Source organism: Cicer arietinum, chromosome 6 (genome assembly GCF_000331145.2).
Source record: "Cicer arietinum cultivar CDC Frontier isolate Library 1 chromosome 6, Cicar.CDCFrontier_v2.0, whole genome shotgun sequence".
Lineage (NCBI taxonomy): Eukaryota > Viridiplantae > Streptophyta > Magnoliopsida > Fabales > Fabaceae > Cicer > Cicer arietinum.
In genome coordinates, this window is record NC_021165.2 from 21658080 (window position 1) to 21672324 (window position 14245).

The 14245-nt window shown below is 33.8% G+C and overlaps 1 protein-coding gene across 4 annotated transcripts; it reads left to right on the forward strand.

The window, feature by feature from the left end:
- Positions 1 to 764: 764 nt before the first annotated feature.
- On the forward strand, positions 765 to 11652 carry LOC101490411 (uncharacterized). 4 transcript variants are annotated; one of them, XM_027335367.1, is made up of 12 exons: positions 778 to 937; positions 1177 to 1420; positions 1542 to 3150; positions 3378 to 4715; positions 4945 to 5303; positions 6161 to 7920; positions 8769 to 9210; positions 9444 to 9609; positions 10472 to 10575; positions 10878 to 10969; positions 11051 to 11146; positions 11430 to 11652. In XM_027335367.1, the coding sequence occupies exons 2-11, from the start codon at positions 1233 to 1235 to the stop codon at positions 11125 to 11127; spliced, it is 6135 nt and encodes a 2044-aa protein (XP_027191168.1). In that variant the 5' UTR covers positions 778 to 937; positions 1177 to 1232; the 3' UTR covers positions 11128 to 11146; positions 11430 to 11652. The 4 variants fall into 4 exon arrangements, with proteins under 4 accessions (XP_012572708.1, XP_027191168.1, XP_004505684.1 ...); XM_012717254.3 differs by having other exon boundaries at positions 765 to 920; positions 11051 to 11652; XM_004505627.3 differs by having other exon boundaries at positions 11051 to 11652.
- The last annotated feature ends 2593 nt before the right edge of the window (positions 11653 to 14245 follow it).

A 14245-nucleotide genomic window follows, 5' to 3' on the forward strand; every position in this document is an offset into this window, starting at 1 on the left:
TTTATTATTTCGAAAGAGTGTGCACTGTGCAGTAGCCAAGAGAACAAGAACGTGAGTGTGGGTTTCTTGCTTTGAACGTTCTCTTTTTGTATTTTGGCGGTTGCTTTCTTATATTTTCAAATTAAATTTATTTAAACGTGAATATAAAAAATAAAATACAAACACTTAATTTGACATCATGTATAGTTATCTCTAACTCTTCTTATTTTTTATTATTTCGGACTTACACACAAGAGTCAAATTAAATAAAAAATAATTTTCAATAAAGATTTTCCGTTATTTATTTTTCAGTTTAATGTTTTTTAGTATTAAAAAATGATTTAATTTCTATGTATTGTAATCTAAAAACATTTATGCTATCATAACATTATTGGATGTATATGTAAATAGTTTTATGAAAAAAAAATATTTCGAAAAATACTAAGCTAAAGAAGTCAAACTATATAGATCATCTAAAAGCAACTCTTAGACGTACCTTATTGTCCAAGAAAGAGATACATTAGGCCATTTGTTTTGAAAATCAAGTTGGCGTTGGACTATCTTTGAGCTCGACCTCAAGGTCGTGTAAATATGGTTATGTTTTTTCTCAATCTCTTATACAAAATATCTCATCTATCCTAAAGTTTCCATGGTATTAAAATTAACACCAATAAATATATTTTTCATTACAATCAACGGTAAGTCTCTATTATTTAAAAGACAATACTAATAATTTTATTATGTAAAAATAATAATTTTTAACATAAGTATAATAATAATAAAAAAAAATTGAAAAAAAAAAAAGTGTCTGTGAGCAGTCCACTAGTGAAACCCTTGAACCTATTATTCGCGCCTCGTCATCTTGACCTCGCCTCTCTTCCCTCCTCCCTGGTTCGAGTGCTCCTCTCGTCCGTCGTATTCGTCTTTTGCCTGCGCCTCAGGTTGCTTCGTTAACAGAGTACATCTTCAATCATTTTTCTCTCTCTCTCTCTCTCTCTCTCTCTCTTTGTTAGTAAATATGAACTATACCTATCTTAATACTTCGGGTTAACAGAGTAAAACCTCAAAACATTATCTCCTTCGTCATTTTCATGCTTTTTTCTTCTTCTCCGTTTTACTTTAATATAGGTAAATCTTAAATATAGTTGATTTTAGTGATACGAGCTTAAACCCTTAACGTTTTTTGTTCCACTGTAGGGTTTATCATTATACGCATAATTCAGAATTCCTCCTAATTCAAATAAAATTCGACAATGCCCGATTTGGAATCAAATTCCAAGACGCAAAGCCGTAAGCGAAAGCAGAAAATCGATGATGAATCCCAAAAACCTTCTAAACTGCATCGTTTGGAGAAGTCTCAGGACCCTGGGAATTTTTCCACTCCTTGGAACAATCTTCAATTGATACTCTGCATCCAAGACAAACACCTTGATCTTCAAAGGTTATTTTCTGTTATTTTCAACCATCTTTATATTTTGTTATATATGCAACATGTTTTCAAGTAATCAAATCCTTTTAACAGTGTGATGACACTGAGATGTTTTTTGTGTGTGTTAGTGCAGTAAGGTCAATCAAGCATTCAGTTTTGTTCATTCAAGGGTGGATGATGGTGTTGACAATGATCAGCATTGTGAAACTATAAAACTACCAAGACTACTATGTTACCTTAATGAGTGGATCCTGACAGTGTTGTTCCCTCCAAATGGGAAGGAAAACTGGGGCGATGGGAAAACACCCAAGCTTGATGGAATTGAGGCATATATGGATCTTCGTTGTTGGGAGATTTTCAAGTTTTGCTTGCAGGAGTCTTTGAAGATTCATGTCTCTCTGAATATGTCGCGAAACATTCTACAGACTGTTCAATTTATTGTCAGAAATAGTCTGTTCCTGCTAGAGGACTTATCTACATGTTCAGGAGAAGATTTTAAATCTGATGAAAAGTTTAAACGGTATGATACTGCTCTTGATTGTGTTTCGTTGGTGTTCTCATCCCATGGTGGTTTGTCAAATGAAAATTTGGACTTATGGGTTGAAACGACTGGAGCAGCGGTTGAGCTCGTCCTAAAAATACATGGCAAGAACCTTGACGGAAGCTGTGTGGGTTCTTTTGCATTACGCTCTTTGTGGTTGGTGCTTCAGCCTTTCTCCATGTTTTTGAGGGTCCATCCAGCTAGGAAAGGATTTCAAAATTTTGTGGATAAACTTCTCGAGCCATTGTTGCAATTGTCAGGCGAGTTGCAACTTCGGGTTAATGGAAGAGATCCCATTTGGACAGGGAGATTGATGAAGGTGGTGGAAGAAGTTCTTACTCATGGACTTTTTCACCCAGTTCATATTGATGAATTTTTAAGCTTAAACGGTTCAGAAAAGTATGTCGCTTCATGTGATGATAAACCTAAAGATTCAAAAGCCTCTATTAAGAGTTATCATAGACATTTGTTTGATGTGCTGAACAAAATTATATCCAGAAAGAATGCTATAGCAATGGGTAGCTTAGGTTTGTTATTTCGCTTGTATGCTGATTCTGCAAGAAAGTTCAAGGGAACTTCAGTTTTGTATGAAGGGAACAATACAATGGAGAAAATAAATGATTTAAGGCAACCTGTGTCAGGAGAAACTTCTAGCTCTAATAATATTTCTGTAGATACTCAAAAATCCCTTTTTAATTTTTTGGTACTGATTATGGAGCCTCTTTTGCTTGAGATTAATACCTGTCTCCAAGCTAAAATAGATGCCGAACTGCTTTTTTCTGATCTTTTTGGTATACTGAAGTCTATTGGTAATTTGCTTGCTAGTTTTCTGCAAGAGAAAGTATATGTAAAAACAGAGGACACATCTGGAGGAGCTTGTCTTAATTTCTTGAAGAAAATATTCAGTTCATTGATAGCTAGTTCCACTAGTGTACTCTGCTTGTCCAACTATGATACAAATAACATGAAGGGGGCGGAAACATTTATTTTAGCAGCTAACGAGATATTAGTTGCAATGGGTTATCTTTTGGAAATTGAATATGAGGTTATTGGAGAAGATTTGGTGAATTTATGGTTTATTTTGTTATCATACTCTGCCATCAATTGCAATTTGTCAAATGCTTTTGATCGATGCTCATTATCTTCCACCATTCCTGACTTGGGGTGCCAAATAATTAATCTCTACAGTCAACTTCGCCAGGTTTGTATCAAAACCCTGAATTCCAAAGAAATTATGTGTTAGAGGTTTGCATGGATATTTCCTTGTGATTTGATTACTGTACTTTGTGTGTCGGTAACTCGTACTAATTCTAGGTATGACTATTTGGCAGAGGGAAGGGAAATGATGGTCAGGGAAAATCTTAAAGCAAGTTGTTATATTCACAATTTAGTGAGCTAACGTCACATTTTGTCTGTTAAATGATGTAGGTACAAATTGCCATCTTAACATTGTGCAAAGCACTTAGGCTTTTGACTTGTGATGCTGAAGAAAGTTCTTCTAAGTTCTTGACATTTATATCTAATGATGTTTATTCCGAATCAGTTGAAAGGATGTTATCTTCACATAAGTTCATCCACACCATTTATAAAGCCATGGAATCTATTCCAGAAGGGCAAGTGAGTGGTTTTATTAAACAGATAACAGATGATATATCTGAAACTCTTAGGTGGATGAAAGACTGCTCTCCATTGGTTGATAAAAACAAATTACGGATGATTAATCTGCAGGCAGAGCTCCTGGGTAGAGGGCTCTCTAGACTGTATTCTTTAGTGCTTGATTCAGCCACTATAACTGAAGGCAATAGCAATCTTCTTGGAGTTGCTGTTAAAGAACTTATGTCATTGTTGCGTCCCTACTTGAGTATTCTAGTTATACAACAAACAGATACTATTTGCAAGTTTTTTTCATCTGTAATAGGAGAAACTGTTGATCAGGTTGTTGGAAAGGGAAAGGTTTTGAAGAAATTTGGTAGGTCCAGTCAATGGGTCTTTGTGTTCTTTTTTCAGTTGTTTGCATCCAGCCGAAGCTTGCTTAGGCAAGCAATCAGCCTTATGCCTCCCAGTTTATCAAAAAAAGTGTCTGCCGAGATGGGGGATTACTCAGCATATTCTGCCTTTGAGTTGATGGAGAAGACTGATGAGACTGACATCAGTTTCTTTTCATGGATTGTCCAACCTTCTGCTTCCCTTCTTGTTGTTATGCAATTAATTTCAGACTTCTATCTAAAGTATGGCTTCGACGATTCTTCCCCTCTGGTTTATATATTTCAGTCTATGGCTCTTCAGAGGCTTGTTGACTTGAATAGGCACATTATATTGTTGAATTATTTGCAAAAGAAACATTATAAATCACGAATCAAGGCCTTGAAGGAAGAAGCTACTGGACTTACTAGTTTTATCATGGAAAACTTATCATGTGTGTATCAATCCCCGATCTTTGTTTCTGATGATGTAAAATGTGAAGATTTAGTTTCTTTGGCTCCTCAAATCAACAAATGGAATCAGGGAATTTATGTTGCTAACAAAAATTCATTGCCAATAGCCATTTGGTCAAATCTCTGCAAAAATATTGATATTTGGGGAAACCATGGTTCCAAGAAACAGTTGAAAAAATTCTTCTCACATTTACTTCGTACTTCCCTTCACTGTGCATCAAGCAGTTTGCATGACCTAGACATGCAAGATGAGTGTAAGCTACTCAAGAGAGTCACCTTGCCGCATATATCATTAGACCTTCTAAGTGATTCAATTTTGTACGAACAAAAGGTAAGATGCTTTGGTTATACACAATTTTTATGTTTATCTCGTACACACTCACACACAGAGACACACTCATGAGTAATCTAGTAAAGAATTGCATATTAATCTTTTTGCCAGTGTTTGTTTCAGCTTAGTTCTGATTTATGGAAACTTTAATTTGTTTCTAGTTTGATGTGATGCTTTGAGTAAGAAAACGACTATATCTATAGGTATTCATTTTATGTTGTTGTTTTAGTTTGTCCACAGGAATCTAGCCACAATCTTTTGCAGTGCTTTAGAGAAATCTGTATTACCATTGTTTAGTAATATTGCATGTACTGCTGTCGAGCTTCAGTCAGCACCTAACTGGATAGAGTGTTTAAGTGCCCTCGACAACTCAGCACTTGTAAAAAATAAAGAGGTTCCAGTTGAAAAGCTAGCCGCCCATTCATCTGACAAGCTTAATGCAGATATCAGCAGCAGAGAAAATGCCTCCCCTCTTACCATCAAAAGTTTCACAGATTGCCACCATTTGCTTAATCTCTTATCTTTGATGGTCGATGTAAATGCAGGATCATCTTCACATATTGTGACTAGTATTTTCAACCTTGAAAGGTACAGTCATCTCTGTGTTGGATACTACTTTATCGTCTTGTGTGTGTGTAAATAAAAGAACTAATTATATATATATATATAGAGAGAGAGAGAGCGTATCAAATGAGAGGAGTTTTACAGTGAGAGGGTTAAATCTTGACCACATAATTATACATGGATGGTCAAGATTAGAAGAAAAAGTCATGTGACTTTTTTAAGTGATCATGTGTCACTTAAATAACTTTTAATCATGATCATCCATGTATAGTTGTATGGTCAAGATTTAACTCTCTCACCCGGTCATTCTAAAACTCCTCCCATTTTATATGCCCCCTATATATATATTTGATTAAAAAGAACTAATTCTGTTACAGAGGAGAAAATGTTTAACTAGTGCAAAAAAGAGTGTGAATATAAAAGATAAAAATGCCACAAAAGTTTCTGATTTTGCTGATATTGTAAATGGGAACTTTCGTGCCATAAACACTCATGCCATAATTTGATCAATTGCTCCTATTTAAATAGCACTTCAAAAATAGACCTACTATCATTTTTAATAACTTCACTTTGGCAATAAGACATGAAATCAATGCACCCCATACTTCTGTTTTATATCTTCACAAATAAGAAATTAATTTGCTGAAAATGCAAAACCATCTCTGTTTGCAAAGAAATTTTCAAATTTGTTTATTACACTCATTGGCCCTTGCTGATCACAAGGAAATCCAAATCAATGTGAACCTGTGATAAAGATGTCTTAGACACTTTTCTTAATGTCTTAGACACATTTTGTTGTTTGTGCCAAGGATTTCTGTCGAGCATAATTTGTGTAACACTTAAATGATTAATTTCAGTTTCTGTCTGCATAATCTTTGCAGGCTTCTTGTAAATGCCTTGGTGTATTTTCAGAGCACAGTGTACCAGGACTACTATTGTGAGTATTTGAGATTATTTGTCTCTTGCCGGAAGGCCTTAAGATATATATTAGTGGGATTATGTGAGAAGACAGACACCATCCAATCCTCACCAAATTCGGTTATTTCTGAAAGTTCATTTCCTGTTTTGTGGCTTTCAAAGTCTTTATATGTGACTGTTGGAATTCGCGATATTTTCTCAGCAGAAAATGTTCTATCTAAATCTTTGATGTTTTCTTTAATGGATCACACCTCGTATGCCTTGTTGGGCATTGGAAAACGTCAAATTATCCATGCTTTTTCCATTGATAAAGAAGCTGAGATGCCTTGCGAAGAAATCTCTGATCACAAAATTAGTCATGGAGAGAATGATTTGCTTTCATCTTCTCCATATGTAGATTCTTCCAAGCTTGAGGCATTGAAATGTTTAACCTTTATGGCTGAGAATTTGAAAGAGCTGATGCAAAACGTGCTTGTTTCTCAAAAGGATAACCCTTGCTGTGTCAATGTGGGACATTGTCTTACTTTGGAAAACATTAATAGACTGTCTGCTGCAGTTTCATGCTTTAGTGGGGTTTTGTGGGGCCTAACATCTGCCCTGGGCCAAACAGATGCTAAAGATAGCAGCCATATAGAAAAAGTGTTGACGTGGAAACGCGAACATGGCTCTGAACTAAATAGTTGTATATTTTCTTTTGTGGAAGTTGTTGATTTTTTCATAAACAAAATTCTCTGTGAGAATAATCAACTCTCTGAAAGTTTACATGATACCCAGAGTTTTGAAAATCCAGTGTTCAACTTATCTTTGTCTGGTACAGAGTATTTGTCACCAGAATGTGCAGTTTCTAAGGCTAATGCCTCAGCTGGAACACAAATAGAATCTAAAGCGGAAGCTATTTGCTCCACTTCATCAGCAATTGATGATGTCTCCAGACGTGACAGTGATGTTGAAAGAATGTTAAATTCAGAAAGTGTAAACTTTGTTGCCAGTGTTTTGGCTAGGGATGATTCCCCTGAGTCACTGGGTCTGAATAAACCTTTGTTACAAAGCTTGGTAAAAGGTGATAATCCTGAAGTAGCTTTTTTGCTAAGACAACTGTTAATAGCTTCGTCGTCTCTTTTGAGGCTAAATTTGCAGAAGGATGATTCGCCATTGCCTTCAAGTTTTGTGCCTACTTTTATCAAAATCTCACAAATCTTGTTATTAGAATTTACAGAGATGGTTGGGGTCCCACAACAACCTGCTTTTCTTTTGTTAGATGGTGCTCTCAGCTATTTGAGAGAATTAGCAAGTTATTTTCGATTCATTGATCCTACCTCATCGAGTAAAGTTTATACAAAATTAGTACAGATTCATATGAGGGCAATAGGCAAGTCCATATTGTTGCAAGGAAAAAGGGCAACGCTAACCTTACACGAAAGACAGTCAAGTACGAAGACACTACATAAAGGATCATTTGAAGCTTGCTCTTCTAATGAAATGTATGATTTTTGCTTGGATGAATTGAAAACTAGGCTGCGGGTGTCTTTCAAAGCATATTTAGAGAGGCAATCAGAGTTGCATCTTTTGTCTACTATACAGGCCATTGAGAGAGCTCTAGTTGGAGTACAAGAAGGATGTACTGCAATCTATGACATAAAAACAAGTAAAGATGGGGGAGAAATTTCGTCACTTGTGGCAGCTGGCATTGATTGCTTTGACATGATTATTGACTTTGTTTCAGGTATTAAGAACAGCTACTGAGGGCACATACTATGGCTATTTTGAAAAATAATTTTTTCATTTCATTGTTTAATTAATGTTTGCAAACTACATTCCTTCAAAATCCTTTTTAGTCATTATTTAAGTAAAATATTAGTGCTATATTTTGATTCACTTCAACAAATTTGCAATAATTTAAAATGACATTTTTTTAGTTATATTATAACTTTTGTTCAAGAAAAATTCTGCACTGTGCACACTTTGGGTTATGAAAGTCATCTGTCAATAGCATGTTAAATAATGATGATTTTGATCACATGCTGATGGAGATGTAGAATTATGCGTGTAAATTTTAGCTTGCTGATGACAGAGTGTAGTGAATTTATACAAACAACTAAGATAGCCAAAACCTCACTAGATGTGTTGGCTTCAGAAACCACATGATGTCTTAATGTCTTATCATAAATCAAACTTATGATATAATCTTCCAGTACATGTTATTACAAACACACAAAGGAATATTATATATCAGACTGTTTCTGTTCTCTAAAATAAAGCTGTCAGGACTCAGTTCCTTCACTTATTCACTTGTTTTGTTAATTTACCCTAAATGCTCACTCATATGCTATCTATAACTACTTTTTGGGAGTCCTAACATTGCCTGCAGCGTTCATATTACGATTATCACATTCCCTGTTTATAAATTATAATCCTTAATTGAAATACTTGGATTATGAGATGGACATTGATTACATTTTATTGATTGATACTGTTCTGTCAATATATTGCATGTTTGATCAGTACCAAATATGGACAGGGAAAATGCATATCTAATTTTGTTATTCTGTGACATTTTCCCCTCTTTTTAAGGTCGGAAAAGCTTGAAGCTGATCAAAAGACACTGTCAAAGCTTAGTATCTTCTGTTTTCAGCATTATTGCGCATTTACAGAGCCCACGTATATTTTATGTTAACTTGAGATGTAGAACAGTTGATGGTACTCCTGATCCTGGGTCAGCCATTCTCATGTGTGTTGAAGTGCTAGCTACAATCTCAAGGAAACTTGGTCTATTCTCAATGGATGTGTGGCATGTAGGTCACATGCTACATATCCCTGCAGCACTCTTTCAGAATTTTCATCAGCATAGAATTTCTAAAGCTTCTCGTTCATCATATACATTGATGATATCAGAAGAGCAAATATCTCATCCAGCAGAGGGAGTGAATTTATGTCATGTAGATCACCAGTTCACAATTAACCTATTTGTTGCATGTTGTCAACTATTGTGTACCATTATAAGGCATCGTCCAAGGTATGTTTGGTTTTTGTACCTTTTGATTCACTGTGATCAAAGTACCACTTCACACATTTAATGGATAGAGATAGCAAATATATGATGGTATTATTTATTTGATGCACTTAATATCTTTGTGCAATCTTCTGCCTTTTTATTGTACCAACATTTTTTTGTTGTTGAGGAAATTCCCAACCTACGTCTAAATGTTACTATGCATGACAGTTCTGCTTGTTTTATAATCATTCCAGTGAGTGCAAGCAGTGTGTTGCTCATCTAGAAGCTTCTGTTACTGTTCTTCTTAATTGCTTGGAGACAGTTTTAGAGAACAACTCAATGGTGAGTGAAGGTTGCTTTTCATGGGAAGTAGAAGAGGGAGTGAAATGTGCTTGTTTTCTACGAAGAATTTATGAAGAGGTTAGTGTCATCCATATTAGTGTGCCTACCTTCTGAACATGAATACATTATTAACATCTTTTGCATTGCATATTAGTAATTTTTCTATTCTCAAATACTCTCTGTCCTGCCTTTTCAAAGCCAAAGTTTATTTTATGTGCAAATTGCTTTTACACTCTTGCTTTCTGTTAATGTAAATTTTGACAAAGGATAGAGGTAAGTGAGATATCAAGTGGGTCAAATTTCAAACACCCCGTGTGATACTTTGTATACATCAATATACCTTTTCCTATTTTCATACTGAGAGACTCAGACAGACTCTGACCAGCACTAAAGGACAAACTTAAAAAACAGACAATCTTACTCAATTGCTTCTCCTTTGATTCAGAGTGATCTGAGAGAGACTAGTTAGATCCTGCCATTGTACTTGCAATTCAGCTTCTTGTTGATGATTGTATCAAAAATCCAAAATGCCCTCAGGCTGCTTTTGAAATTCCCAGCCCTCAGTCAAAGTTTCTGATAAGTGGTCATGGACATAGGGACTTGGAGCTGCCTGTTTCAGCTTGCTGACATGAAACATCATCTAGATGTTACTGGTTGCAAGCAGTTGTATTTCCCTAGCCTGTATTCTTCTTAACGTATATGGCATATCACTTAACCAGCTAGTATTTGTTTTCCATAGTTTGATAGTATCTTAAAATTTTGGGATTTTTTCTTTTCTAAATAGATGGTGTGTTTACCTTCTTGATTTACCAAATCAAGAAAAAGCTTAAGTCCAGCCTTTATTTAACAAATCATTTATTTGTTTCTTTCTTATATTTGATAGCTTATTATTTTTTTGTTCCTTTTGCTTACCCGGTTTGTTTCTATGATCATCATGCAGATAAAACAGCAGAAAGATATATTTGGTCGTCAATGTTGTCTGTTTTTATCCAACTATATATCGGTTTATTCAGGATATGGTCCCAGCAGAAGTGGTATTAGAAGGTTGTATATTAGTTTTGTTGTCTACTCATTTCTTTTTTCTGTCAAAGGTTACCAGTTGCAGGATTACACTTTTCGACCACACAGATACCCCTTTTCTATTCCTGACTTTCATTAACCTGTCATCTCAGAGTTTCTTAAAATTCCAATAGTCTATTAAATTTTCCGTTACCCATATTTTGAAATGATAACAATGAAAAAGTATCAATAGAGATGAATTTGGTAGGCTGAGTGGCTAGAATCTTTTTAAAAGTGTAGCCAAATAACCATTAGTAAATACTAATTATTCACATTGTTATTTGCAGAGAAATAGATGAAGCTTTAAGACCAGGTGTCTATGCTTTGATAGATGCTTGCTCAGTTGATGATCTTCAATATCTTCATACTGTTTTTGGAGGTAAGCAATCTTGACTAGATGAAATTCTAGGAAAGCAATTAAGGAATAATCTAATTTCAAAATTTTCCCTTCATTTTGTAGAGGGACCTTGCAGAAATACCTTGGCAACTCTTCAACATGATTACAAACTCAATTTTAAATATGAAGGAAAAGTGTGACCTTGAAATTCTGTTGAAGGTAAATTTTTGTGCCTCATTTTATTCCCACAGAACGCTTTCCACAGATATTGATAACTTAATGAATGTTTCAACTAATATTCATGGAAAGCTATCGTTGTTCTAGTGAGGAACTTAGTATATGCCAATTTTGTACGTTGTGGCATTGAAATCACGAGGTTCAGCTGTAATTAGTTCGATACTATCATAGATAATTACTTAGCTGGTTCTTGTATTTATTTTTCAATTGTAGTTTGAAGATAACTTAAACTAAGTTGCCTAAACCTTTTTGTTGACTAATTTAGAGTTTTGTGACAAAATGGTGCTTGTACGATCAATTCAGTGGCAACATAAGCAATTCAAATGTGCAGAAATCGGTTTACTTTGGCTGGAGTCTATGTTATTTGGTGCCATGTTTAATTGTAGGCAATGAGCTATATCAACAGCTGATTTCTTGTAGGCCATATACTTCCAAATAGGATTAACATTTAATATCCAAACTTATTTTAATTCCAACTGTTTTATGGATGGGATTGAGCCTCAGTATTATAATTATTTTCTTGTTTTTCCTATATAATTATAGTGATATAATTAGACTTCCGCATTCGGTGAAAGCCAATTCCACGAGTCACATGATAAATAATGAATGAATTGACCCTCGGGTTAATTATAAATTTATAATTGCACACTTTATTCCAAATGCCTGCTCAATAATGATGACGTAGTGTAAGATTTGTTAGAGAAAATTGGAATTCCATAATATTATTAAGCTCCAATTTGGAGCCTCCAAACGCTGCCTTAAGGCAAATCTTCTATATACAAGTGCTACAATCGACCCCACAATTGATAATAATATCGTCTATCTTACGTAATGGGATAGCCTAACTAAAAAGCAAATGTTAAATGATTCCATAAAAAAAGATAATATTAAATGAGCAACTACCAAAAAGTTGTGCGGAGGACAATAATAGTATGCATAATCAATAATGTTTATTCATGTTGGAGTATTCCCCATTGTTTTTATAAAATTCCATGTAGATGTGGTTAGAATCTCTTCTATAAACACTTTCTTCACATTTTCTCAGTCCTTCTTATCACATGATGGGTTACTACTATTGTAAACCCAGGGCTTATGATGCTCATACTCCAAATGTTGTTCTGATATTGGCTGTGGCCTTGATTCTTCTGGTTATACCAAAGCTCTTCTCAAGTGAACCAGAGGAAGAATATGAAGTAGAGAGTGGTTCCTCACCTTTTGTAGTACCGATAATCGTAATACTGATCGTGCTTTTGGTGTCATGGTTGGGAGGCACAAGAAAAAGGGTTTATGCCAAACCGCCATATTGTCGCTGCACACATGCCTGCTACTGTTACTGGTAAGAGCTTGGTGGTGGATGAGGAGAATGATTGGTATTATGTTCTGTGTCACCCCATTTATGATTTATTTCATGCTACAATTAATAAGATATTGCATTGGAATATAGGATGAGTTTGTAATTTATGAGTTTGATGATAATATAAAAAGAGAGAGTAATTATAATTTTATTATTTATTAGTGTATTCTTTTGAGTCAGGTTACATTATGATATAAAGTTTAAGCATCTTATATTTTATAGGATTTAATTTATATACATTGTATAAAAAGTTTTTATATTGATAGTAAATCACAATCATTCGATATTCAAAAATATTCGACTTGTATGATTACCATTTTTAAAGTAATGAATATGAGTGATTTGTGTCAGTAGAAAATATTTTGTATGTTAATACATGCAAATTAAACTTTATTTTATATGGTTGTGTTTCCTTGTTTTGCTTGCTTTAGCATTTCTGAAATGAGTCAAATGAAGACTCGGTATAGTTTCAATGTAAAATAAAACGAAATCAAGGACAAGGACTTGGCAGTTTTTTTTTTTTATATATGGAGCAATCTTGAGTTAAACGGTTTGTTGAAGCTATGACTTTTGGTGTTACCACACAGATTTTTCTGAAAGAAAAAAAGAAGAAAAGATGGTGTATTAAGTATAAGTAGGTAATAGATCGATCTTTTTTTTATCATTGTCTTACCATGTGAGTCGTATCTGGTTTTGATACCTCATTGAATCCAATTAATATCTAGTGTCTATCTATTTGGACATAAATCTCTTTTTGAATCTTAATTTGTTGTGGTGAAATCTACTTCACTATAATGAAACCTAATTCACAGTGATGAATTAATACTAAAAATAAATAAATAACAATTTAATCAAAATATAGATGAAACATATCAATTAATCAAAATATATTTTATTTAAAATTTAGATTAAATATATTAATTTTTTAATTATTTTTGTTTATATTTTGAGATAAAATAGTATAATTTAAATCTTATTAACGTTTATCAGTTGTGTTCCTTATTTTTTTTACTTAAAAATGACATATTTTTAGTGTATATTAGAATTTATAATAAAATTTTATACATGATGGATGATCATGGCTGAATGAATAATCAGCACCCAACCCAACAACTTAAAGAGGGTCATTTGTCCAACATTATCACCATTATTGAATTTTGTACGATAGCTATCTGATTCAATAAAATGAGTGCATGTCGACATTTAAATGGACTATACTATAGATGTGGCGAAGGTTAAAATCTAGCAGCAGTGGTGAGAATGCATTCGGAGAAGTCGGTTGAATAAGACAACCATATTGCGTTACAGATGCAAATAGTGTTGTTTTGTAGGTTAATCACTTTTTTATTTTTATTTTAAAGTAGTAGGTGTAATAATCAATCAATTGAGTAGGAAGTGGGAAAACGTCACATCAAGGAAACTATGCTTTAAAAACTGTGCTTTATAATTTTTACTTCGAAAATGCTTTTACAATTTTTACTTAAAAACAAAACACTCCAAATTTTCAAACATTCACTTAAAACATCAATTTCTCTGTAAAAAAAACTTTTTTTTTTTTTATGGTATTACTAATATATCATATCAGTTTATTTCTCTCTTTATTTTTTTCTATTAAGATATATATTAAGTGTATAGATATATTAAAGATTTTACTAAAAACAATGCTATATTAAAGATTTTGAAATATTCAGTTAGTAAATTCTACATCAATTTCATTATAAATTTGT

Excerpts from the sequence above, each read along its gene's own strand:
- LOC101490411 (XM_012717254.3), top strand. The coding sequence starts at position 1,233 with ATGCCCGATTTGGAATCAAATTCCAAGACGCAAAGCCGTAAGCGAAAG. Across the intron at positions 4,716-4,944 it reads CAATTTTGTACGAACAAAAG|TTTGTCCACAGGAATCTAGC; the intron begins GTAAGATGCTTT and ends TTGTTGTTTTAG. Across the intron at positions 10,970-11,050 it reads TCTTCATACTGTTTTTGGAG|AGGGACCTTGCAGAAATACC; the intron begins GTAAGCAATCTT and ends TTCATTTTGTAG.